The sequence below is a fragment of the Monodon monoceros genome, unplaced genomic scaffold (assembly GCF_005190385.1).
Source record: "Monodon monoceros isolate NGI ecotype Baffin Bay Population unplaced genomic scaffold, NGI_Narwhal_1 Super_Scaffold_18, whole genome shotgun sequence".
Classification (NCBI taxonomy): Eukaryota; Metazoa; Chordata; class Mammalia; order Artiodactyla; family Monodontidae; genus Monodon; species Monodon monoceros.
Window position 1 is genome coordinate 57,435,837 of NW_021703774.1, and position 27,368 is coordinate 57,463,204.

General features: G+C 40.8%; 1 protein-coding gene across 4 annotated transcripts in view; it reads left to right on the forward strand.

The window, feature by feature from the left end:
• Window positions 1–8,677: 8,677 nt before the first annotated feature.
• Window positions 8,678–27,368, forward strand: part of SCYL3 (SCY1 like pseudokinase 3) — a 41,775-nt gene continuing 23,084 nt past the window's right edge. For all 4 annotated transcript variants that reach the window (XR_003794365.1, XM_029227859.1, XM_029227860.1 and 1 more), the window contains exons 1-5: window positions 8,678–8,871; window positions 14,025–14,242; window positions 23,147–23,332; window positions 25,165–25,278; window positions 27,237–27,293. Coding sequence is in view for 3 of the 4 variants with exons in the window: in XM_029227859.1 (XP_029083692.1) it covers window positions 14,078–14,242; window positions 23,147–23,332; window positions 25,165–25,278; window positions 27,237–27,293 (522 nt within the window). In the remaining variant the exon portion in view is untranslated. The remainder of the gene's footprint in view (window positions 8,872–14,024; window positions 14,243–23,146; window positions 23,333–25,164; window positions 25,279–27,236; window positions 27,294–27,368) is intronic.

Genomic DNA, 27,368 nt, shown 5'->3' on the forward strand with positions numbered 1-27,368 from the left:
CCCTGAGACTGACATGCTGTGAAAATACTTGGAGCCCAAACATCCCAGCTGTCTCAGCTGAGCTGCCCACCCCAACCCAGCTGACATATCACCAAAACTCAGTTATGTGAAGGAGCCCAAGTAAGTCCAAAAGAAGGACCTCCCAATCAACCGAAAAACTGAAAAATGATAAATTGATGTTGTATTAAGCCTGTGAGTTTTGGGCTGATGTGGCCGATTGTGTTTTCCAATGATGGCCCCTCTGATATATCCCATCCCACACGCTCATCTAACAAAGTGATATTGACACTCCCCCCATCTAGTAATGGAGTCTATGTCCCCTCCCCTTGAGCCTGGGTTTCAACCAACTGCGTTAAGCCGAAGTGATGCTACATGACTTCCTAGGCTGTCATAAAAGTACTTTCACTTCTGCCTTGTTCTCTTGGAACCAGCTGCCATGCCTTGAGAGGGTCCAGCCACATGGAGAGGCCAGGTATAGGGGTTGCAGGAGATGGTCCCATCTGAGGTCCCTGCAGACAGGTAGGTTCAACAGCTAGAGGTGAATAAGCCTTCAGAGGATTCCAGCCTCCCCCACACCCCCTGCCCTCAACCCCCCGCAGAGGACACCACATGAGCCATGATGAGCTGCCCTGCCAAGCCCTGCTCAAACCCTTACAGATTTGTGAGAAAAAAGAAAAATGTTGCTGTTTGAAGCTCTTAAATTTGTGATGGTTTGTTATGCAGCAATTGATAACTGATATAAATTATATCAGAGAGTGATATATATAAAGGCCTATAAAAATGCTTCAAATCACAAGTACTAAGACTTCCTTAAACCTTTCACTTTCTCTCCACATCTACTACCAGCACTAGTATTTGCCACAGATAGGAAGACTGTGAGTCCATGAGAGTTGTTACCTAAATGAAGAACAATCAAGAACAACAACATACCACCCTGTAGAGTGACTATTTTAATTCATTTCCCAGCAAAGTTATCAATTCCTATAAATCATGATCTCTCAAGGCCATTTAGAAATATTTTGATTACCAGAGGTCCAACATACGGGGCTTTGCAGTATAAAATACTTGTGTGTGATCCTCATGACCGCTCAATATAGAAACCCTGCAGTTGATTAACTTGTGAGAAGAAATGTTTAGCGCGCACTTAACTTCCTCTACTCTTTTCTCCTCCAGGCCTCTTAATCTTGTTTGGCTGGTAGTTTGGGGAACTGAAGTAAGTGAATCTGGAATCTGGAAGTTGGTAACTGCTACTTAAAAGCAAAATAAATACCTCTTATGAGGCCAGTTCTTTTTCCTCCTTACCTGCAAGTTACCAGTGTCTCAAGTCTGCTGCTGTGTCATCAGCACTGGGCTAGGGCGTGATTGTGAAATTGAACCCCAGAGAGCATGAGTATTATTGTTTGCACCAGGTGGAACGTGGAGCTGCACATTAAGGCCTAGAGTCCAGGAGGGCAAGTTAAAGAGGCATTGAAACTTCTCAGTTTAGCTTAACTTTCAGGGCTCATTTATTTCCAATCCTGGGCCGAAGGAATCCATTTTAATTCAGTGATTTCAGAAAGGAGACCCCTAATTTTGGAAAGGAGCTCAAAGGGATCTGCAAACCCCAGAAATGCAGTGAAATACTTTGAAAATGGAAGCCCAGCCTATCAATCATATCTCATTGAAATCAGCTAAGTCTAACCACTTGCTTTGTTTTTTAACATTCCTAATGTCGTCTTTATGACTATCCCCAATTAATATTCTATTTTTGTCACACTTGACTTTTAGTAACATAGAATATGACATAAGGCACCTACCGATACAGAGTTCCCTTTTGTTACAACTGCTGACAACAACTTGATGAGTATGATATCCGTCCTCCTTCATGTGCAGGTTTGTGCATGCTCACACATATTATATGGGCATTTTTAATTGAGAAAAAAATTCACACACCATAAAAGGCATCATTTTAAAATGTACAATTCAGTGGTTATTAATATAGTCATCAGTTGTGCAACCATCACCACTATCTAATTCCAGAACATTTTCATCAACCTGAAAAGAAACCCTGTACCAGTTAGCATCCACTCCCCCTTCCCCTCTACCTCCAACCCATGGCAACCACTAATCTACTTTCTGTCTCTGTGGATTTACCTGTCCTGGATATTTCATATAAATGGAATCATAATATATGGGCTTCTGTGTTTGGCTTCTTTTACATAGAATAAAGTATTCACAGTCCTGTATGTTCTAGTATGTGTCAGCACAGATCTTCCTCGACTTACCATGGGGTTACATCCAGATAAACCCATCATAACTTGAAAATATCATAAGTGGAAAATATATTCGATGCACTTAACCTACTGACGATCACAGCTTAGCCTAGCCTGCCTTAAACATGCTCAGAACACTTACCTTAGCCTACAATTGGGCAAAATCATCTAACACAAAGCCTATTTTATAATAAAGTGTTGAGTATCTCATGTAATTTATTGAATACTGTACTGATGTAAGACTACAAGAGCTTCCAATCTAAGTTTACATTTCAGTTCCTTATTCCTTTATTAAATTATCTTTAAAATTACAAAAGTAATCTATGCTCACTATATCACAAAAAACACAAAACATGCAGGTATATCATGAAAAAAAGTAATTCCATCTCCCTACCCCACACAGTGACTATCAAAACAGACTAGTATCTATCTTTCCACACTTCCATTCACCATTCATCAATAAATGCTTGTTGACAACCTACAATGAAGGTTAGATCAATGAACAAAACAAAGATTATTTCCCTTGTGGAACTTATATTACAGCAGAGGAGAAAGAAGCCATTTAAATATAATTGTTTAAAAAGATAGAATGGGGTCTCTCAGGTAAATATGAGTCACACGTTCAGGCTTTGAAGCCCTAAGGCCATGGAAAGGCAAAGGTTCAAGAATGAAAGGAATGAGAACTCTGATGAAAAAAGCCAGGCCCCCTGGGGTCTGGACCAGTCACAGAACAGCAATAACAGGATGTAATAGTGTTTGAATGTTTGACATGTGGTAGCCCTTTACATGCTTTACCTAATCTAACCCTCACAAACACAAGTAGGTACTACTTTAATCCTTATTTTGCAGCTGAGAACATGGAGGTTGAGTAAAATGAATTTGCCCAAGAATACTCCAGACAGTGAGCAGCAAAAGTGGGCTCAAACCAAGATCTGCTAACATTGGAGCCTGCCATATTGGAAGAAAGTATGCAATGAGGTTGAAAATAGTCTTAGTGAGAGCAAAACAGGGAACTAGCTAGACGGGATCTGGTCATAAAGTGGTGCTGTGATTTTGAAAATGATGCACAGTTGAGACTGTAGGGTATGACCTGAGAAAGGCTCGTGTTTCTCCTAGACACATCTCTGAAGGGTGGCCACAGATGGTCGTGCATACTAGATTCTAGTGTCTGGTCCTCAGCTTTGCTGGATTGGAATTGAGAGTTTGGACACCAGCTATGATCAAGTTCTAGGAGAAAAACAATAATAAACTCAAAAAAGACTGATGCATATAAAAGCAAGAAGCAAGAGACTTTCCTGGTGGCGCAGTGGTTAAGAATCCACCTTCCAAAGCAGAGGACACAGGTTCAGTCCCTGGTCCTGGAAGATCCCATATGCTGCAGAGAAACTAAGCCCATGCACCACAACTACTGAGCCTGCGCTCTAGAGTCCACGAGCCACAACTACTGAGCCCGTGTGCCACAACTACTGAAGCCTGAGTGCCTAGAGCCCAAGCTCCACAACAAGAAGCCACTGCAATGAGAAGCCTGTGCACCTCAATGAAGAGTAGCCCCTGCTCATGGCAACTAGAGAAAGCCCACGTGCAACAGTGAAGACCCAACACAGCAAAAAATTAATTAATTAATTTTTAAAAAAAGCAAGAAGTAATTTATTAATTTACAAAGAGAAGTAGAACCAGAAAGTATGAATACCTAGTTAGCGTGCACTCATGAGTGTGGCTCATATAGGCTCCTGAGAGCCGACTGTTAAATGTTCAGAAAATTTGGAAGCCAGTTGTTAAACATAGCCCTTGTTAAAAATTAAATTACATAAACTCATCATTAAATAGATTATATTTTTAAAGGTAAGAAAGACTAAGAACTCATCACTTAAAACTTATTTTACTATATTATATTATTATCTATGCTCAGAGGTTATTTACATCTTTTATAGCTCTCTGATGGAAATACTATATAATGTTGGAGCACATTTCTTCCCAACTCTGCATTCAGTTATGTCATATTGGTACCTTGAAGTTGGCCATGGTGGGAATATTTACACTATAGAAATCAGCAAATGCTACAAATCAGGACTTTGTTTAATGTTTTGTTGATTGTCTAGAGTTAATAAAGTGATGAAGAATGTTAATAACAATGCAAATTAAACTTAAAAGTCTTTCTTGACCTACATTAGAAATTGAGGAAATATTCTTCTAGTATTCAAAAATATTACTGGTTTCAGCATAGAAGATAACTCACAACCAATATTGCCTTTCTTGTTTCATTTTCATCTTAACTGTTAATATAAATGAAAATAGTAACCACCTTTCACATCAAAACTACACTCATTCACCAGTTGCAACCATAGGTTGACCATGAACACAAGAGTATAGCAAAAATCAATGAAAGCATACTGTGAGAATCAACTGGTTATATGGAATCTACAGTAAAGAATATTATATATGGACAAAGAATCTTACACAGAGAGGCAGTAGTCTCTAAATTTATTTGTTCAGATACTGTGTTGTGTTATAGTTGTTTTTCTCTGTGTTGAGTATAGCTGAATCATACAGCATATCAGGATATTTACAACTTGATGAGACCATGATGCCCCAATTTTTATCTCCTGTCTGGGCCTCTGCAGTGATTCTTCAAACCTTTATAGCCATCAGCTGACTTGATAGCTCCACTTGGATGTTTAACAGGTCCTGCAAACTTGTTATTGTTTCACCATGCATCCAATTGCTAGAGCCAAACCCAAGGCAGCAACCTTGATCCCTTACTTCACTTCCTCTTACCAGCTAATACCATTCATTCTATGTCTTAGTGGGCTTGCACTGCCCAAACAAAATACCATAGACTCAGGGGTTTAAACACCAGACATTTGTATCTTCACAGTTCTAGTGAGAGCTCTCTTCCTGGCTTGCAGATGACTGCCTTCTCACCCTGTCCTCATGTGGCAGAGATAGAGAGAGAGCACGCTCTCCAGTGTCTCTTCTTATAAAGGCACTAATCCCATTATGAGGATAACACCCTCAAAACCTCACCTAACCCTAACTATTTACCAAAGGCCCATCCCAAAATGGGGTTAGGGCTTCAATACATGAATTAGGGTTTAGGACTTCAATATCTAGATTTGGTGATGGTAGTTGCGGGGTGGAGTTGGGGGTACACAGTTCAGTCCATAGCCCTCTATTCCAAAATATATTTCTGACTACTTAAGTCCATCTCTATTCCTTGTCCTGTAGCCCAAGTCACTATTATTCCCCACATAGACTATTGCTAAAGTCTCCTAACCCGTCTCCTTGCTGCCTTTCTCTCTTCTTATGATCCATTCTCCATATAATGGCCAGTGTGAGTTTTTAAAACTGTAGACTAGATTGTTACTCTCTTGCTTAGAATCCTCAGTGGTTTCCAAAAACGCCTTCCCATGACCCTCAAGCCCCAGCCTGTCCTAGTGGCCTCTTCGTGAACACTCTCCCCTTTACTTACTACACTCCAGCCACACTGGCCCTCTTCCTGTTCCTTAAACACATCAAGCTAGTTCCTGCCTTGGAATGTTTTCCGTTGCTGTCTCTGTGCCATAGATCTTCACATAATCATCATTCAGTGTTAGATCAAACATCACCTTTTCAAAAAGGCCATCTTTGGAGATCCGTCTAAAATAACTCCCTTTCCTCTCCTGTCTTCCCCCTTACCCTATTACTCTCTATCACATTGGGGTGGCAGTACTGTATAATGGTTAAGAAAATGAAATCTGTAGGCAAACTACTCTATGCCGTTACCAGCTGTGTGACTTTGGTCAGCTTACCTAACCTTTCTGTGCGTAAGTTATCTCATGGGTAAAGTGGGATTTATGTACAGCTTAAATGAATTAACGCACAGTAAATACTCAACACGTGTTAGCTGCTATTATTACCTTGTTTTATTTTTTTCATGGAATTTACCATTATCTGAATTTATCTTTATTCGTTTATATATCGTCTATCTCTCCCCTTATGGCTGCCCCCACCCGCCACCGCCCCTCCAAGACGTGAGGTCTGTGAGGGCAGGAAATTTATCTTGTTTTGTTTGCTGTGATATTTCCCCAGTCTCTAGAGCAGAGGCTGGCATATAGTGAGCATTTCTAAAGTATATACAATTGTCAGAAAAGCCTCAGAGTAACCAGGGAAGTGTAGAGTCATTTAGCTCATACTCAGCTTCACACACAGTAGATTGAAACTTATTTGCTGGTGGTGGCACAGGGCACTTCAAAAAACGAAAGTAACATTCCTAGCACTAAGCTACTAGCACCTCCTCAATCACTTAAAAAGAAAAGTTTTATTTGGGCCCCTCAAAGAACCCACTTTTCTGCAATGACTGTTATCTTTTTCCTCCTTCTTTTCTTAGTGGTCAGCACTGGGCATGGCTCAGAAAAGGTGTGTCAAATATCCGTGGAATAAACATAGTCTGTAACATAAGGTTGTAAGTTCTATAACATTTGCATAGTGTTTACAGCTTACAAAGCAGGCCAATATTCCTTACAACATGGGTATCATGATGTCTGTGATCGACTTTAAATTTCTTCAGGACAGTGTAATATTCTGTGTGGGTCATTTGGTTGAAGCTATGCCCTAGAAGTTGCTGGCATTCTAGTATTAGGAATCCACACTCCAGGAGTAGTTAGCTAGCATCATACCAGAAAGGTCACATTCCAGAGATGGAGCTACAAATACTTTAGTCACCTTGACCTCTGATGACACCAGATGTTTGCTAATTATCAGAGTGAGTGCCAGAAATGGCTTTTGATTGACAAAAATAACAGCTTATTAATTATCATGATGAATACTAGAGATGAGCTCTCAAAAGAATGCTCTCCACTCCTGAATAAACAGGGTGAGCACTAAAAATTCGAGTCCTCAGCCTTTGGAGATGCCACCTGAGGCTTCATCGCTATTGGTCCTGGCTCTACCACGGGTCTGGAAGGTTTCTGGTTGCCAGATGCTGGCGGTAACTATGATGATAACAGAATCCTGCCTCTGCAGCCCTGTACTTCTGTTTCTCAGCTTTCTAGTGCCAGGTGGTGGTCAAACCATTTACAACTGCACCCTCCAATACTGTAATCTTTATCTACATGTGAATTTTGAGCATTGACATATGGTCAGTTTAAATTGTAAAACATACATATCAGATTTTGAAGACAGTACAAAAAATGTAAAATATCTCATTAATTATTTTTTATTTTGGGTACGTGTTTAAATGACAACCTTGTGGCTATGTGTTAAAATATAATACTAAAATTGACCCCACCTCATTCTTTTTACTGTTTTTTTGTTGTTGTTGTTGTTGTCGTTTTTGTTTTTTTGGCTGTGCCAGGTGGCATGCAGGATCTTAGTTCCCCCACCAGGGATGGAAGCCATGCCCCCTTGCAGTGTGAGCTCAGAGCCTTAACCACGGGACCACCAGGGAAGCCCCTCTTTTCACTGTTTTAAATATGGCTACCAGAAAAATTTAAATTACATATGTGGCTGAAATTCTATTTCTATAGGACAGTGCTGACCTAGGACGGAGAGCTCGACTTTCAACAAGCTAATAGGACAGATTAAATACTATTTGTGCCTGCTTTCTAATAAATATTCATTTCTGAATAAGGGACAAAATTGGGTTTGATATTTGCTTTCACTTAATCTAGTGAAGAAATTGTGGGATCCTTATCCATACTGTAACAGACCAGAAAGAATTTAAAACTTTTAGGTGATCAAGTGATTTAGGTCATCTGTGAACTGTGAGGTTGTAAAAGCATTAAATAGTAGCGATGACTACTACTAGGCTCACATACAAGGTAACAGAGAAAATATACTGGGTTTGAGCCATGTAGTTTTAAAACTATCACGTATATTCATTCTATTCGCACAACACCCTATTAAGTAGAAACCATCAATATTAATAATGAGAACTATTAATATTAATAGTCCCAATTTGACTCTCCGCTGGTTTAAACATAACTTCAGAATTCCCATTTGAAAGGGCTTCAGCCGGAATCACTTCTACCTCTGCCAGCTTCAGTAGCGGATCCGTACGACTTCCGCCCACGCAGCGCAGCCAATCAGGGCTGCGGGGTGAGCGACGTCACTCTCCCAAAAGTCCTCGCCAATTCCCAGAGTACTCCTATTCTCCGTCCTGCCCCTTTTCTATTTGTCAGAGGCGACCGGCGGCCATTTTAGGTTCGGGCGGAAATCCAGTTAAGACCGTGCGGTTAAAAGGCTGAAAATTAAAATCAAGGCAAACTTGCACGTTCAACTCAGAGCCCAAGAAAAGAGACATCTTCACTGACCAACTAGGCGGCTGGGGACAGAGAGTGAACCGCTGGGCCGGCACCGCCGCCCATACTCAAGATGGCACCGGCCTGAGAATCACCGGCGAGGCCGCCTCATCTCGGTTCCGGGTTCTTTCGCCCCAGTGGTGGCGTTGTAGGGCTGAAGGCTGGCCTCCTGTCCGGCTTCCGGACCCGTCTCTATGGTGCCGGAGAGACCGGACCTCAGAAGATTGTGGGTGTAGTGGCCAGAGTATCACGGGGGAGGCGAGGGTGGTTGGTGTCAACAGGGGGCGAAGAGGGGACCGAAGCTAAGATCCTCGGCCGCCTCCCCCGCCGCTCTCCCACAGGTAACAGGCAGCCCCGCGCTGCGTCCTCCGTCAGTGCGGGCCTGGGCCGCTGGGGAGGGGGCCGGGCCGGGAGCGAGGCGCGGGGGTGGGGGGTAGGGAACGCGCGCCCCGCTCGCGGGTCCGCGCTTGGGGCCCGCTCGTGGGCGAGCTCGGCGTGGTGTCGCTGCCGGTTGAGCTCTGCTCCCCACCTCAGTGCAGTCTCCTCCTGCTTTTTGCGGGGCGCCCTGCTAACCTGGGCTTCGCGGGCGACCCCCGCCCGGGGCGGCGCTGGCGGCCGGAGCTGTCGAAGGAAGCCGCGGAGCCCGGCCTCGCGGGCAGGTGTGGAAGGTGAGGGGCCAGCTAAGCGGGAGCGCCGCCACCGCCCCTCAGAGACCCCGGGGAGTCGCGGTCAGACCCCGCTGGCCCCCAACCCCCGCGCCCGGGCCGTCCTCCTTGCCGCGGGGAGGGCGAGTGTGAGCGGCGGGGCCGAGCCGCGGGGAGCCTGGGGTTGCGCCCGCGCTGGGATACTGCCTTCATTCTCGATCCGAGACCAGTGCCAGGCCCCCAGAGGCCCAGCTGGTTCTTGTCTTTGGGTAGTGCATTTTGTTTAGAATGAAGATGAAACAGTTCTGGGAAAATCGTATGTAGGAAACCGTGTGAATACTCAGAGTTGGGTCCTGAATTTTGGAATCTCTGTGTGCATACCCACATAACATCCCATGTCTTAGCAGAAATCATACGTAGTTCTTTCGGTACGCAAAGGCTTCATAATGTATCGCCGGATTGAGTTCAATATAGGGAATATATTCGTGAAACAGAGCAAAGCAAAGGGCTCGAAGTCATGTTATCACTAGATAACGAAATACCAATCAATACCGGGTGTCCTTTGAACTCACAGTGCAAGCCCTTATCGTTGAAACTTCCAAGCTGAGGGAGCTAGGGTAACGATCATCTCAGTTACTTGCTGTGAAAAGAACAGAGGAAGAGAGTTCCCCAGAGGACACTGATTTCTTAGTTTAGTGTATGAGTTGCCCAGTGACCTAGACAAGGGCTTTTAGTCCCACAGGTGGCCCAGAAACTTGATGTGCTGCCCAAGGAAGCAAAAGGGTGGAGGAAGATAGGTGAACAACATTTTAAAGAGAAGACCATGATGCGTATTCAAGTCAGAAACTGTGTACCCCACATTTTATTATAGAGTGGAGATGGTAAACTCTGCAAAATACCCATGCTAATATTAAAATATCCTTTTCTGCCTTTTTGTGACTTTTTAATTTCAAAGTTAAACGATTTGGTGTTTTCCCCTTTACTCCTTAAAACAAAAAAGATAGTATTTTGGAAGTCCAGGTGTTATTGTTTATCAGTATTACATTTCAGTAAGGCCATTTAGCTGAATTATCATTTTTAAAGCACTGTTGATAGCAACCGTTTTTGTGCCTCTTAGGGTACAGTTTTGTGAAATTAAGAATTACTGCTTTAAGACCATCAGATTGCAGTCAACAGCACATCTTTTTTTTTTTGCCGTACGCGGGCCTCTCTCTGTTGTGGCCTCTTCCGTTGCGGAGCACGGGCTCCGGACGCGCAGGCTCAGCGGCCATGGCTCACGGGCCCAGCCGCTCCGCGGCATGTGGGATCTTCCCGGACCGGGGCACGAACCCGTGTCCCCTGCATCGGCCGGCGGACTCTTAACCACTGCGCCACCAGGGAAGCCCAACAGCACATCTTATTATTTCCCCCCTAATGAAGTTTTCACTGGACATAGGCTATAACCCAGCTACTCTGTAAGCATTGCAGGATGGTATCAGTAGACTTCTGTCAACATTAATCATGCTTTCAAACCAATAAAATGTCAGCCTTTTGAGTTCTCACAAGGAAGGGGTTCATTCCTTTAAATTTTTAAGTGGCATTTCTTGGGGTCTTAGACCCAAATACATACTGCTAAGAAAAACTGTCAGTTTTAACCTCTTCCTAAATTTTTTATAACCCTATATTGTTAATGATCTTATAGTGGAATTCAGAATATTAAATGAAAGGTTAATAGGTGTTGTAAGGCCCAGTATTCCCACAAGAAGGTATTTTGCTATTTAGAAATGACTAAGTTCATTGATTGTCCATTGCTGTACCTCTGCTGACTGCCATTCATTCAGCCAGAGCGTGTCCCTGACTCTTGGGACCATTTTATCTCCTTTGGAGAGTAATATTAAAGCTAAGTGAATGGCATGATTTTCTGCCAAGATTATTTTCTTGCAGCAATTCCTTATGTGTGGATTTTGGAAAGCTGTATTTTGTGGCTAAGAGAGAGAAGGAAGTTAGACTAGCTTCAGATATACACTTTTCGAAGTAGCATTTCTCTAGCGCCTTCCTTTAGTCTGACTGGTTTTTCAGACAAGAGGAGTTAAAAAGAACTCCTGCTTATGAAATGGCAGTTGGTTTCAAAGGACATGGACCCATTCAGGCTACCTCAGGTGTGCCTCAGGCTACCCATGATTGTAAGGGTGGCAGTGAGGCAGTGGATTTGAAGCTGGGCTTCTTGTAGCCTCGAGTTGGAGTAGTAATGTGACTCTCTAAATCTAAGTTACTCTCCCAGTGTTTGCTTTTCCTTCTCCTGCTGCCAGCTGGCTTCCTCTGTACTTGCCAGGTTTCTGCTTTTACATGGCTTTGGCTTGCCATAGCCCTGACTCTACCTTATGGCATCCTTTTACCTTCAGCTGTGCTGCTAACAGACAAAAATATCTCACGTTCATTCAGATTCCTGGGGCAGACAGTGATTGTCCAGCTTAGCTCTTCATCCAGGTCATGAGTCCTGGAGATGGCTAATGTGTGATTTGACTGCCCTTTGGCCCAGGGTAGGCACCTGACCCATAAAGTGTGCCCAAGAAGAAGGCAGGTGCTAAACATGACCCTCCCGACTGGGGTGGGAAGTGGGAGGTTGCTGCAGGCACCACACCATCTCCAGAATAGGGGAATTAACGGTAGTTGCTTTTCTCCAAGATCCTACATAAATCCTAATTTTATTTGTAGTCCCAGTAGAAAGGTGAGTGTTACATACACAGGTGACCCTTGAACAACATGGGTTTGAACTGCACATGTCCATTTATATGCAGATTTTTTTCAATAAATATGCACTGCAGTACTTCACGATCTGCAGTTAGTTGAATCCCCTGTGTTGTTTGAATCCACAGATGTGGAACTGCAGGTGTGGAGGATCAACTGTAAAGTTATACTCACATTTTTGACTGAGAGGGTGTTGGTGCCCTTAACCCCTGCGTTTTTTAAGGGTCAACTGTAGTTGAGATACTTTTTAATACTGTTTTTCGTTTTTTTTTTTTTTTTACTTTATCATTCTTAAGAAAGAGAAATTGCTTGGCAGGTAGGAACTCAGTGAATTTGTTACAAATCCAGCTTAGTTCTTATCCTCAGAAACATTCTTGGGTTTAAAAAAAAAAAATCAATTTTAGGTAGCTTTAGCCCTTATACGTGTTGTGTTCCTTGTTCAGTGACGTATGTGGGTCTGTAGGCCCTTGAAATTCTCTGTTTGGGGTATCTGTTTTGAGCAGCATTACATACTCTGATAACCTTGTAAGCATTGTATGGAACTTCACCAAAGTGGAAAAAAATCCAAATAGAAGGCCAGTATATAATGATTCTTGGGTTTATATTTACCCAAAGGATACAGATTTTAAACTGAATTTTTTTAAAGATCCACATAGAATTTGGGGCTGTTTTTTAGAACTAGCAACTTGTTTACCACACTGCCAGAGTTAGTAAGAACTCTTTTTATCTTTTATTTTTTAAATAATGGTAAAGCCAGAACTGAAAACTGACTGCCACAAACTTTTCAGACATGTGTTGTTTGGCCTGTACAGGTTTAAAAACATTTGAGCCAATGTTGGAAAATAGGAAATTTCCACATAATTATTCAGGCTTGTGGCTCTTTATGGTAAATGGTGTGACCTGCCAACTCTGAAATGGCAGTCCTGGTTGGAACCTTGTGATGGTGGCTCCCGTCAGAGTGCAAGCCCAGTCAGTAGGTGCCTGTGCACACAGTAGGCCTTTTGCTATTCCACCAATACTGCTGCATTGCTGTGCATTGTCTTTTGTAACCATGTGAGTTTGTATCCCTGTTGTAAAGAAAGATATGCTCTTTCATGGAAGATTTGGGAGGTGCAGGCAAATGTATGTCTATGTTTGTATATATATGTGAATCATCCATGATCTGATGCCCACAACAAACCTGTTGATACTTTACATATTTTTTTCTTGTGTGTGTGTGTGTGTGTGTGTGTATGCATGTGTACGTATATATATAGATAGCTATAGCTATAGATCCCTCATCACTATAATCATAATCCAAATACTGAATATATCCATTCTCCCCAAAGTTTCCTTATACCCTTTTGTAATCCTTTCCTCTCCTGTGGCCCCTCTAACTGCCCTCACCCCAGGCAACCACTGATCTATTTTCTGTCATTATATAGTAGTTTGCATTTTCTGGAATCGCATGTACATGTGGGTTGTCTTTTTAACATTTGAGATTATACAATTTTGCATTTTCCCCTTTTTAGCCTAACTCTGAAGACAGTTACGGGATTGTACTTTTTCTGATGTTTATTGTCATTTGCGTTCAATGAGTAGTCTGTTTCCTTTCCCATTAATCCACAGGTGTTTTAGTGTTTTCTTGGTTTATATGCACTCTCCATTTGTTAACATGTTTTTCATCATTTTAGAAATATTCTCCAGTTCGTATTGTTTTCCTTAGAATTGTAGGTTATTTTAGACATGCAGAAGTTCATCATCTCTGAGTGATCGAGTTTTGCGACGCTTTCCTCTGCGAGGCAGGACATGAGTGGTTTTAGGGAGCAGGAGAGCTCTTACTCTGTATTCGATCGCGTTTCCACTGCGACGGTTCTGCGTTTGCGCAGTGGGGGGTTGGGAGCAGCGGCAACCGCGCGTGTCTGTTTGGTTAAGTGTATTTTCTCTAGAGCTGAAAGTTGTTAATTGACAAGCATTGCAGGTAATTTGCTGAACATTTACTATTTCTGTTGTCAAACAGCCTACTTTATGAGGGTTGTAGGAACTAGTAGGTTTTGAGTGCCTGGGTCTGGGTACTCGGCTATCTCTGGCTCATGGATCAGATAGAGACTCAATGTTAGGAAATGCTTTCTGTTTTCTTTCAGGTCTGCTTGGCTTTGAGGAGGAGCTGCAGCACCCCTGCCTCACAGCCTAAGGGATGGGCTCAGAGAACAGCGCTTTGAAGAGCTATGCCCTGAAGGAACCACCATTCACCTTACCCTCTGGACTTGCTGTTTACCCCGCTGTATTGCAGGATGGCAAATTCGCTTCGGTTTTTGTGTATAAGAGAGAAAACGAAGACAAGGTTAATAAAGCTGCCAAGGTACTGTAATAGGTGACTACCTAATAGTACTTTTTACTGTCATCTTGTTTTCTATTAAAATATGAAATTAATAAACTTCAAAGGGGGTAGGTCATAAGGAATAGTATTTTTATTCATGTCCTTTAAAAATATAGTTGCCTTTTCTTCACGGGAATGTCTCCAACTTGCACAACAAGGTCAAGTACCATAGGTAAGCCAAAAGCTTTATGCAATTCAGCGTGATAGCTCTTATCATCCTATTTTTTTAGTGAGAAAGTTTGGGAGGTGATTTTACATGGCTCATAGAAGATAAAGGGACTTAATCTAGCTTAGGAAAAATGCTGTTAAGTATGGGCAACATATTAATTGGTGTATTGAGGGTGGACCTGGAAATGAAATATTTTAGGAACTGTAGCTACTGTTTTTTTCTTTTCCTGAGGCATTTTGATGCTCCCAGAAAGAATGTGAAACTGGAATGTGGGACTGGATGCCCCGGAAAGAATGTGACCTTGGCTCTAGTTCTTGCTGAGGGAGCTTAGAGCGTTAACTTCTGGTGGCTTCAGTTTCCTCCTGCCTCACACCTCCTAAGTGCTCCTCCGGGTAAAGGGTGCCAGTGCCATGCTGGCTGACCTGCTGTCAGGGGACCCTGGCCTCTTATTAGAAAAAGTGATTCCTCTTTGGAATATAATTCAAGAAAACAGCCCTAGGTGTCTTTTCAAATTTAGTGAAAACAAAGGTATTAGGTGATATTTCCTTGGATAGCTAGCTGCTTCTTTGGGTATTCAGGCATTCAGATTATCTTCAGGAAGGTTCTAAAAAGGCACGCGTTAATTAACTCTTCTTTGTTTACTATGGCAGGCATACTTTTCAGATTGATTTGGTATCTTTATTTTGTTAGAGTTATGATCTGTACCTTGAGTCACTTTGTACTATCAACAAGAATGAAACATTGATATCTATTTCATAGGTCTGTTTAAATGGTTTGTACCTTTTTTATGATTATAAAGGGCTATGTTATAATATGTAATATTAGTAATATAATTTTGGCATTTTGTTTGTCACGCCGGTTCATTATTTGATGTCTCTGATCAGGCATGAAGTTAACAGTTGTAAGGTGGTTCCTGAGGAAAACGTTCCTCTCAGGATGCATTTTCCATTAATGGACTGTGGTAAAAAGTATAGCTGGCTGTTGTATTGCTAAGTAATTGTGCTTTTTGGTAAGACTACATGTTTGTCTCTTTTCCATCCCAACTAGGAATTGTTAATAATTTTTTTTGTGATTTTGCAAAAGATAAAATGCCTTGCCTCCCTGTTTTATTAACTGTATGTACAGTTAATATCTGACATACTTCCTGTTATTTTCATTTGATAAGGTTGCACTTTTTTTAGTAATAATTTAGAGCGACTGTTACTAGTTAAGTACTAGCGATTTACAATTCTTAGGGTTTTTTTCATAAGACCATAAGATTTTTGAAAATTACATTAACCTTTATGGTGTATGTACCAAGAAAGTAGAACAACACAGGTCAGAAAGGTTCTACAGGAAAAAAACAAAGACCTGCGCTCAATGTTTGAGGACTTCCATGCTGTAGGAATTGCAGAGCTTGAGAGGGAGGATTTTTTCCCCCTTGGTATCTGCATACTCTTCTGAGCCATGACTGAGCCTTTTCAAGTAGTTCACACTTGTCTCTTATGTTCTTCAGGCCATTATGTGGCCTTTGAATACCTGAGCTATGAATCTGAGAAATTTGAAATGGCAACAAAACGATAAGGAGTTTAGATGTAGGTTACAGTACTTGAGAAATGTATGGCATTGCGTCAGGTTTTAGGAACTTGATTTCTGAGATACCTGAAGTATTAAAACACCATAGGTAGCTTGCTTTCACTTTCTCTAGAGTTCAGGCTCTTAGTTCTACCACTGATAGTTCTAATGACCGTTTCAAGCAGGTATAGCAGTGTTTTCCTTACCAAATATTGTTAGGTAGCGATTATACTCTTCCTCCACTGTTGTAAATAAAAAATAACAATCACAGCACACTGTTCAACCTCTGAAAAAAGACAAAATGCAAGTATAACCTTTGGCCACAAAACAACATCAGAAATACTTCAAGTCCATCATATCTTCTCATCTTATCTTGAATTCATTAGCTACAATAGTATATAACTTTCTCACTGGTGATTATGACTCATTTCTAACTAAAAGCCTATAAGGAATGATAAATCCTGAGTCAGAACTTGGTTACTGTGGTTTGCTATAATATAATCTAAGTGCTTAGTTAGGGCTTCATGGTGAGTACAGGCTCAAAGAATGATTCCTGAGTGTCTTTATACCAAGCAGCCACATCGGAGTAGGTATATAGATGCTATGTCAGTGCTCTGTTTAGTGCCTTAGGAGACATTATGCTCTTCTCCATGATGGGTTCAGGCTGCTTTGTGGAAAGGTTGGTCAACATATTTGAGAACCACATTGTGTGGGCACGAGAAAGAAATAGAAGGGGTGGATGCTGTGCTTGCATTCTGTTTGGAAGATGCTTTACTGCTCTTCCTTAAGTTGACATTTTCTTTCTGTTCCTCTCCCTCTCCAGTCCTTTTCTATGCTATTTACAACCCTCATTCCAGTAAATCAACTTCCCTACATAGTCAGCTTTTAAAAAAATGATTTCCTTCCCCTCATGATCAAAATCTGGTTCTCTTACAAGGCTTCTAAGCGTCAGCTGCTCAGAAGAACTTGGGAAGTATTCCCCCCTCCCTCAGGTATGATAGGGTCACCAGATGGAACTGGCCCTTTGCCAGCTCCCACCACAGTTTTCAGACTTCACAGTCTCATCCTTTCTTCTCTAAATAATCTGTCAAAGCCTCTTGTCTGAACTCCAGATCTATATTTCCACCTGCCTATTGAATATCTCCACCTGGGTATTCCAGCAGCACCCAAATGCAGGCTTTCCAACATAGAAATCTTTTTTTTTTTTTTAACTTTTTATTTTATATCTAAGTATAGCCGATTAACAATGTTGCAATAATTTCAGGTGCACAGCAAAGGGACTCAGCCATACATATCCATGTATCCATTCTCCCCCAAACTCCCCTCCCATCCAGGCTGCCACATAACATTGAGTAGAGTTCCCTGTGCTATACAGTAGGTCCTTGTTGGTTATTTATTTTAAATATAGCATTGTGTACATGTCATCCCAAACTCCCTAACGATCCCTTCCCCCCCGGTAATCATAAGTTCTCTTAAGTCTGTGAGTCTGTTTCTGTTTTGTAAATAAGTTCATTTGTATCATTTCTTTTCCAATTCCGCATATAAGGGATATCATACTATATTTCTCTTTCTCCGTGTGACTTCACTCAGTATGACAATTTCTGGGTCCATCCATGTTGCTGCAAATGGCATTATTTCATTCTTTTTAATGGCTGAGTAATATTCCATTGTATATATGTACCACATCTTTATCCATTCCTCTGTTGATAGACATTTAGGTTGCTTCCACGTCTTGGCTGTTGTAAACAGTGCTGCAATGAACATTGGGGTGCATGTATCCTTTCGGACCATGTTTTTCTCCAGATACATGTCCAGGAGTGGGATTGCAGGTCATATGGTAGCTCTGTGTTTAGTTTTTTAAGGAACAACGTAGAATTCTTTATTCCTTTCCCTTTCTGCATTTTATTCCTAGTTTATGATCTAACCTACAGGCAGTGGGCATTTAAAGACAGAGCATACTTACCATCTTTATCTCAGATTTGCATCTTAGGGGTACAAGGAAGAATATTTCTTCCTGAAGATTTCTTGCCCTCTAGTATAGGCATCTTGTTATTTTGTCATTATTTCTTTAACAGAGTAAAATTAAGGCTTTCTCCCTGTCTTAAAACTTGCAAGTGAATTTGAGCTATAGTTAAGAACTACTACTTTGTGTTGTTTTCAAAGTGAAGTAGCAAATTAGAGGTAGAATGGTGATGAAAAGTTAAGCCCCTAAGGCTTGAATTAATTCTCTGGGTAGCTGAGTCATAACTGATTCCTGCAAAGTAGGGATAGTTCATATTCAAGACTAGAGTCACACACTTAACATCTCTGTGTGGGCATAGATAAGTATACATATTGGCACATTATCTAGTACTACTCATATTTAATAATAAAGGTCCTTACTCAGAATCCTTTTTCAAAGACCAGCACCTAGTACAGTGAATGAGATGTGATAGGCATTCAGTAACTTTGGGACAAATGCTTTCAAGTCACTCTCATCTGACAACAGTCACCTTTCTTCACCAGAACAAGAGCGATTTATGTCTTTAATTGATGTTCATTGAGAAAATATCCTAGTTACACTTAGCAAATACCTCTTGTTGTTCCCTCTGTTGTTTGGAGCAGCAGAAGCTTGGATCTATTTGATTAGTAACTGCTAACCTTTCCTGTGAATCTGTGCATAATTTTTTTTTTTTTTTTTTTTTTTTGCTGTACGTGGGCCTCTCACTGTTGTGGCCTCTCCCGTTGCGGAGCACAGGCTCTGGATGCGCAGGCTCAGCGGCCATGGCTCACTGGCCCAGCCGCTCCGCTGCATGTGGGATCTTCCCGGACCGGGGCACGAACCCGTGTCCCCTGCATTGGCAGGCGGACTCTCAAGCACTGTGCCACCAGGGAAGCCCTGTGCATAATTTTTGCATAACGTTGTGTGTGCCAAAGGGGAGTGACAAGTAAGGTTTTTGCGAAGTTAAGAGCTTTGTTCAGAATCATGCAAGAGTTATCCCGTTCTTCATTCAACAAACAAGAAGTCACTTCGGATAAAGAATTTTGCTGGTCATGTAAGATTAAAAGGATTAAACAGAAGCAAAATGGAACATATTATTCATTAATCAGGTGAACATTTATTGACTGTGTATTTTCATGCCAGCACTGGACCAGGTAGCATTCCTTCTGACTTACTAGTATGCCCTGAGTATTAGAAGGAGAATAAAAGAAGATTTAAAACCAAAGGAGAATAATTAGAGCCCTAGGACACAAAAGCTGAATGAAGACTTTTTCCTGAACAGGCGAAAATGAAGTATTTCATGTTTGGCTTGCAAATTATTTGAAATGTTTCTTATAATGAAAATATGAAAGAGGCTGCATAATTTTACTTAGAAACCACAGCTCCAAAGATACCTGTAGGAAGTTCTCTTCATTTAACACACACGCATTCAACCAACCTGCTAGCACAATTCTTGGCTTATCTGAGCCTTTGCTGTATTTATATGGGTATGTATGGATTGTTTTTAAAAGCTGATATACAAATTAATAGTTCATAATTGCTAGTTTAAAAAATTTTAACTCTTTGTTGTTTATTAGAGTAAATCAGGGGAGGGTAACGCTTCCTTCTTAAGAATAAACAAAAAATTCTATCGGGGCTATCCCCAGAGTTGGCAAAATTTGAGATAAGAAAATAAATTGGGCAAATGAATCCACTCAGAAGATTCTCCTATGATCTTACCTGGGAGAAGTTTAATAGACAAGTGTGAGATGACTGATATAAAACTTGCACCAGTGCTGGGTTATGGGCTCTTAAACTATCCCATGTTCTTCTGAGATGTTTTGGAACATTCCAAACTAAGTGCTTATTTGTGAAAATGAAACCTGATATTATATTGGGGGCTGTTCTCCAAGTGAAATTTTCCATCAGTCTCCTCCCAATTCGATGATTGGTTTACAAGCCTTCCCCAATGTCCAGTGGATTGTACAGGGTACAGCTCAGAGATTTAAAGTCATGTAATTTCTTTTAGAAAAACTGGGTGATTTGTAAAGAAAACCACCAATCCAGCATTTAAGTTTTGCTGTAAATACATGATAAGATTATTACCTGGGTTGGGAATTTTGGCTTATGGATCTCCTAAATTACTCATGTCAAATTTTAGAGGATAAACAGCATGGGTGGAGATTGGAAAAATCTGGATCTGGTAAGTCTATCATAAAACCAACCAGGGAAGGAAAGCAACTCAACAGAATTAACCTCGGGTTCAGACACAAAATTGTTTTATATTTGTCATCCATCTGTGTATACTCTTTGCTAAGAAAATAGGACAAAGGAAAACGGTGTGTGTTTTGGGGGAGAATACTCCATATTAGGAGGTTCTAAAGTGGGTTATCCATACCCTAGGGATTGTGCAGTATGATTCATTGCCATTTGGGGAAAATATATCAAGAATGTCTATTTAAGTTTACCTTTAATCTTTTATTTTGGTACTTTATCTTTTTTTCCATTTATTTATTTTTGGCTGCGTTGGATCTTCATTGCTGCGCATGGGCTTTCTCTAGTTGCAGCGAGCAGGGGCTGCTCTTCGTTGGGGTGTGCAGGCTTCTCATTGCGGTGGCTTCTCTTTGTTGAGGAGCACAGGCTCTAGGTGTGCAGGATTCAGTAGTTGTGGCATGAGGGCTCAGTAGTTGTGGCTCGCGGGTTCAGTAGTTGTGGTGCACGGGCTTAGTTGCTCTGTGGCATGTGGGATCTTCCCAGACCACGGCTTGAACCTGTGTCCCCTGCATTGGCAGGTGGATTCACAACCACTACGCCACCAAGAAAGTCCTGGTACTTTCTATTTTGTGGGTGTTTTATAGTAGTATATGTATTTTATATATAAACATATATATACAAAATATATATTACACATTCATATATATTATGCATAAGCTACATATTTAACCTTTTTACTGGTGTGAAGTGTGTGAACAAAAACCTTTGACGATCACTTTTCTAGATGATAAAAAGTTTTAAAGATCGTTAAATATTTTAGTATTTTTTAGTATTCCATTTTAATTTATCTTGACTTGGGGTCTGTATTTCTTTATTTTTTTAAAAAGGTTGCACTAAGGACTTCAGTATACATAATTAACTTTTAATAGTCTACTTTAGGTTAGTATTGTACCACAGTCAAATAAAATGTAGAAGCCTTGGAATCATATAGGTGTCTCCAGCCCCCAACCCTGCCGTTCTTTGGTTACATATATATCAACTGTATGTGCACACTAGCACACAGGCATACATATACATCACACACATTGAAAACCTCACCAGGCAGTGTTACAATATTTACTTTACGTAGGTGTCTATATTTTAAGTAAGAAGTAAAAAGTAGCCTTCAAATTTATCCTGAGGTTTATTATTTCTGATTTCTGATGCTCTTCCTTCAATCCTGAAGATCTAAGTTTCCCTTTGATATCATTTCCTCTTCAGCTTGAAGAACTTTAACATTTTTGTAGAGCAAATCTTGTAGCAACAACTTTTCTATTTTCCATGATCAAAAATGCCTTTATTTTGCCTTCTTTCCTAAAGGATATTTTTGCCAGATACAGAATTCAGGGTTGATCTTTTATTTTTTCTTTCATTGCTTTAAAGATAGTTCCCCTTTGTCTTTTGGACTCTGTTTTCTTATGAGAAATTAGTATCATTCAGTTCGTTAATTCTCTCCACCAGTGGTGTTTTTCTCTAGCTGCTTCCAACATTTTTTAATATATCTTTGATTTTCAGCAGTTTGATCGTAATGTAGTTCTATTTATCCTATTTGGTGTTCATTGAAGTTTTTAAATCTGTAAACTTAAGTATTTGGCCAAATTTGGGAAGTTTTCAGCCATTATATTTTTTAGCCCCAATTCTCTCTTCTTTCTTTTTTGGAACTCCAATTATATGCATTAAATTTTTTGTTGTTGTCACCCAGGTTTCTGAAGCTCTGATCTTTTTTTTTTTTTTAATACTTTTTCCTCTTCTTTAGATTGGTTAACATCTTCAGGTTTACTGACTCTTGCCTCTGTCATCATCATTCTGTTTTTCAGTCCATCCATTGAAGTTTTTATTAGTAATATTTTATTTTTAATTTCCAAAATTTCCATTTAGTTCTTTTAATGTAACGTTCATATCTCTTCTGAGAACGTCTATCTTACCACTTATCTCATAACTCTTTCCTTTACCTCTAGGGGGAATTGTTATAGTAGCTGCTTCAAATTCTTTCTGATAATTCTCTCTCTGGTTTATATGGTGGTCAATCTTGGGGTTGATATTTGTTGGTTGTCTTTTCACATTTTCATGGTTCTTTGTCAGTTGAGTGACTTTGGATTGCATTCTGGGCATTTTGAATGTCCTGTTGCATAGACCTTGGTTCTGCTGTAGTCCTCTGGAGAATATTGATGTTTTTTGTTTGCAGGCAGTCAATCCCCTTGGGTTCAAGCTGCTTCTTTTTTTTTAACTACTCTTCTTCTAGCCTTCCTGTGCATGGTAGTTCAAACCTTAGTTCATTTCTCAAAACTTTGCCATGCTAGTTTGGGTCTGTCCTATGCGTGTTTGGTTCAGGGGTTAGTCTGAGACCTGCGTAGGTATACAGATAACTAGGGCATCTCCTTTTCCCTCCCTTAGCTCTCTCTCCTCTGGGACAGCTTCCTCATACTCAGCCCTGCTTTGGTTCTCCTGGCCAGAAAGATGGCAAGGTTTCTCTCAGAGTTTTAGCCATGTTTGCTGCACTGCTCTGCACCTGGGGACTGCCTTCAGTGCACAGCTGTGAGAAGGGACATTCCCTGAACCAGGAAACTCCCCCCAATGGGTGACTTCCCTCCATAATCTACGTGTTTTTGTTTACTTTTCAGAGTTCTTAGGTAGTTGTTTTTGGCACTTTGTTAGGAGTTTATAGCAATAATCATTGGAGATCTAGGCTCTTGGGGGGCTTACCCTCCCATAATGGAACTGGAATTCTCTGTAGAGTAATGTAAATGTTGGTAAAGTGAATACTGTCAGAACAAGTCACGTATTCTTCTCTGCCTTTTTTGAAACTTGGGTAGGTGAGAGAGGTAAGGAGCTGGAAAAGACCTTGAATGTAAGTATACATTTTCTGACTTGACTACAATGTTAATGAAACTATAGTTAATCTTTTTTTGAGTCATTAACTTCACCAACTCTTCTGTTTATATTTTTAAAGCACTTGAAGACACTTCGTCACCCTTGCTTGCTAAGATTTTTATCTTGCACTGTGGAAGCAGATGGTATTCATCTTGTCACTGAGCGAGTGCAGCCTCTGGAAGTGGCTTTGGAAACATTGTCTTCTGCAGAGGTCTGTGCTGGGATCTATGATATATTGCTGGCTCTTATCTTCCTTCATGACAGAGTAAGTAACCTGGACACAGTCTGCCTCACAGGCTTTCATGTAGACCAGGGGTGGGGTGGTGGGAGGAGGCTGATGTATGGGGTAGTGCTGGTGAATTACGGTATCTGTAGAAATCATAAGTTACTATTCTTATCAGAAGGCTTCCTGAGGGAAAACAGCATACAAGATGCTACAGACAGACAAGTGGTTTGTGGAACAGGCAACAAGTTCTTTGTCCCTGGGCAGTTATTTCAGTTTACTATAGTCTCTCTCTAGTTTTGGATAAGTCTTTATATAAAAATAGCTACAGCTGGTATTTGTTATTAAGTCAAGATAAAAGTTTAGTAACATCAGTGCTGCTGATGGACCAACCTTCCTATTTGTTTTCAGGAGTTTTGTTTTTTTTTTTAGATTTTAAAGAAAGAAATTAGCATTTCTTAGAAAGATGCAGAGTTTTACACACCCCTTTCCATTCAAGTAGGTGGTACCAAAGAGAGATAGCCCCTAACACTGTGGCAGTGTTTGCTATGAAGGGGATAGAGTATTTTGTTTACTTCTTGTCTATTTCTTAACAGTATTATTGAGCTACTATTTGTTAATCGAATTTACATTCTGAAGTATTAAGGCCTTTGGCAGCCCCCCTCCCCACCCGAGATTTAAAAACACCAGTTACAAGTTAGAAGCACTTGCATTTGACTCATCTTAATGTGTTTTTAAAACGTTTTCTGTTATTGGGAGACAGAGTCTCCAAATATCACTTTGGATTTATCATCTCTTAAAGTATGTCTAAGATTCACATAAGTAGAATTATTAATGACCCACTGTGGAGGAATATTTTCTTTGTTGGAGAAATGCATGAACGTGGTAAAAAGTTTGAATAGTATGAGGGTGCAGATAGGGAAAAACAAGTCCCTGCCTCATCCTTGAATCCAGCGCCCTACTTCTCTCCATCGACAACCATGATGATCAGTGTGTTAGTCCAGAGATATTTCTTGTGTGTATAAAGCAGACATCTCTGTGCTTATTCTCCTTTGCTTTTTCCCAAGCGGAAAGACACATGCACACTATTTTAAGCTTTCCTTTAAAAAATATATAACTTGGAGTGTTTTATATAAAAATGTGTACATATTTGATCTGGTGGGTAGAATATTTAAAATGCACTTATCTACTGGAATAATTTCTGGTTTGGAGAAAAACATACTTCAACCCTGTTCTCTTTTTCTTCTTCCCTCTCATTTATTTGACTGTACTATTTTTTATAGTTTTAAATTTGGCTCTTCTGTGGTCTGTGGGATATTTCTGGTGGTCCTTATCATTCCATTTTCCTCTTCTTCAGGCAGAATTTTTTTAATGCCTACTGACAAGATTTCAGGTGAAGTGGATCTGGGTTCATGATAGAATGTAGGTGAGAAAGAATTTAGAGGAGAAAATTAATACAGTAACCTATGGGAGCAAAGATAAATTGTACCTTTAAAGGCATTTGAAGCATACAATGTAGGTTAAAAAGACTTGCAAATTTATGTTTAAGGACACTTGTATCTCCTGACTCCCATGGAGATGGGGTTGTGTAATATCCGTGCAGTGGCTTTTACGTCTTTATTAACCTGCCTCACCAGGCAGGGGGAGATAAGCCTTTCTATTGTGTTTTTTCCCTTTTTTCTAACCTCATAATGTTTAAGCAGCCTCATTCAATTTGTCATTCCTTAAAGTTGTAGTTCTGTTTATAATGCCACAAGTAGGAAGACTTGCCATAATTTTTTTTTTTTTTTTTTTTTGGTAATGAGTACTTAGTTTTTTAAAACTTCTACTCAGAAAATTGGAGTGGCAATCTTCTTCCTGTTCTTTTTTTCCAGGGACACCTCACACACAACAATGTCTGTTTATCATCTGTGTTTGTGAGTGAAGATGGGCACTGGAAGCTGGGAGGAATGGAAACAGTCTGTAAAGTTCCTCAGGCCACACCAGAGGTAAGCCAGGTGACAGGCCCTCTTTGTTATTCAGAATTTGATAGCATTTTGGTGTGTGGTTCTCCCCTAGGGACTTCCCTTCAATGTTAGTGTGGTCTCAGATTCAGAGACTTGACTTTTTTGTCAATACTCATATCCATAGAATTGTGGGATTTTACTCTCCAGGGGGAGACTAGGAGTCATTGATTCTTTTCTCCTCATTCTATACTTGAGGAATCAGACTGAAAGAGGTCGAGTGGCTTGGGCAAATTTTTAATTAAATGCCCATCCTCTGTGCTCCTGTAGTAGCCTGTACTTAATTTTCCCACTGAATGTTTAATATTGAAACTACCTTCATGTGTCTGTCTTCTTCACCAGTGGTTGAGCTTCTTGAGGGTGATAGTCTCGTATACTTATCTTTATATATCCACCTAGAATAGTGCCTGGCACATATTAGGTACATTAGAAATGTTCACTGAACAGTCGTTCAAGTTGTCCAGAGTCATACACCACGTCTTAAGAGCTGTGCATCGCAGCTGCTCCTAGTGCCGCGCTGTGTTGTTGCTGCCTGTGGTACTTCTTGAACAGTAACTTTGTCTGACAGAGATCTACATATTTCCCTCCTGGGTTGAGCAACCTTGCTCTTCTCTGTTTTGTTGCCTGTTTTCACCATTTTGCATGTTGCCACTAGACTTAACTCTTTTTAAAACAGAAATACCACTCCCGTCATAATTTCCCTATTGACAGGGTGGCTCCCTGACTTACTGATGAGGTGGCTCCCCGACTTCCTGGCTCGGCCTAATTTCCCATGTTCCCTTGTGTGCAGCTTCCACATGGGGGCCTTGTTGCATGTGCACCTTCAGGGGCTCTGGCTCAATTCAAATGCTCCTTCCACCACGAAGACATTCCTTTTTTATTTCTGCCCCTGTTGATCGCTTTCTTCTCAGAAGTCAGCTTACATCTAGTTAGTATACTAGGACGTAATTCTTCCTGTGGGGTTCATCCCAGATTCTTTACCGTGGCATACAAGGCCCTTCACAGTCTCCTCCCCAGCCTGCCTTTAGCTCCGTATACCTCTCAGTTATTGAGCTACACTCCGGTTGCATCCTGTTGCACGCATCTCAGCTGTGTTCTCATGGGTGGTCCTCTTTCACCCTCTTCTTTCTTTGTGTGCCATTCTGTTGCTGGGATGTCTTTCTTCCCCTGGGTTCTCTGCAGGATGTAAGATCCGGCTGACGCCTAGCTGAAGTCTAGATCTGGCTAAGTCTCCTCTTTGTGAAGCCCTCCCCCAGGCGTTCCCTACCCAACAAGAGTAGTTCCCTCCTAGGCTTCCATGGCACTCAGTCAGCACACGTTATCGAAGTTCTTAGTTTAGTTCTAGGTTGTGAGCACCTGGCTGGGGAGGGGGATTTATTGCATTCATTTTGTATTCCTGGTGCCCTAAATGGTGCTTGGGACATATAAGCTCTTGAAAAATAGTCTTTGAATCAGTGAATGAATGTACTTGTTCTGTGGATGTTGGCTTTGTCTCTGTAGTTTATAAGATCCTCATATATCTCATGTGACAGCAAACCTTATGATTGACTTGACTCAGTGAGCAGATTAATGATAGATTTGTTCTCTGCTGGAGAAGTCTTTTATTTGTTAATATCTATGCAGGATGAAAAAGAAGTATTTCTAATTATAAGGAAATCAGTTACAGAGATGCCTCTGAACACCAGAGGGTTTCTGTTAAACCAGCTGAAGGGGAAAGGAAAGGGAACTCGTAATTTATTTTCCACTAAGCCTTGCACCATGCCAGGTACCATATCTACATTTTTTAGTTATCAGGATTTTAAATTTATGCATTTAATGTGTGGCATCGGTTTGAAGGTTTCATTGCTGCTGTTTCCATTGCTCTTTGTTTTTGTAACTTAATGTAAGAGATCAGTTCACCAAACATATGCTTGAATTACTTTCCTTAATTTATTTCTGTCTAGTTTCTGAGGAGTATTCAGTCAGTAAGAGACCCAGCATCTATCCCTCCTGAAGAGATGGTAAGAGGATACGCTTCAGATGTAATGAAGGCTTCTTTGTGTAACTGAGTATGAAACTTTAAAAAAACCTTTCCT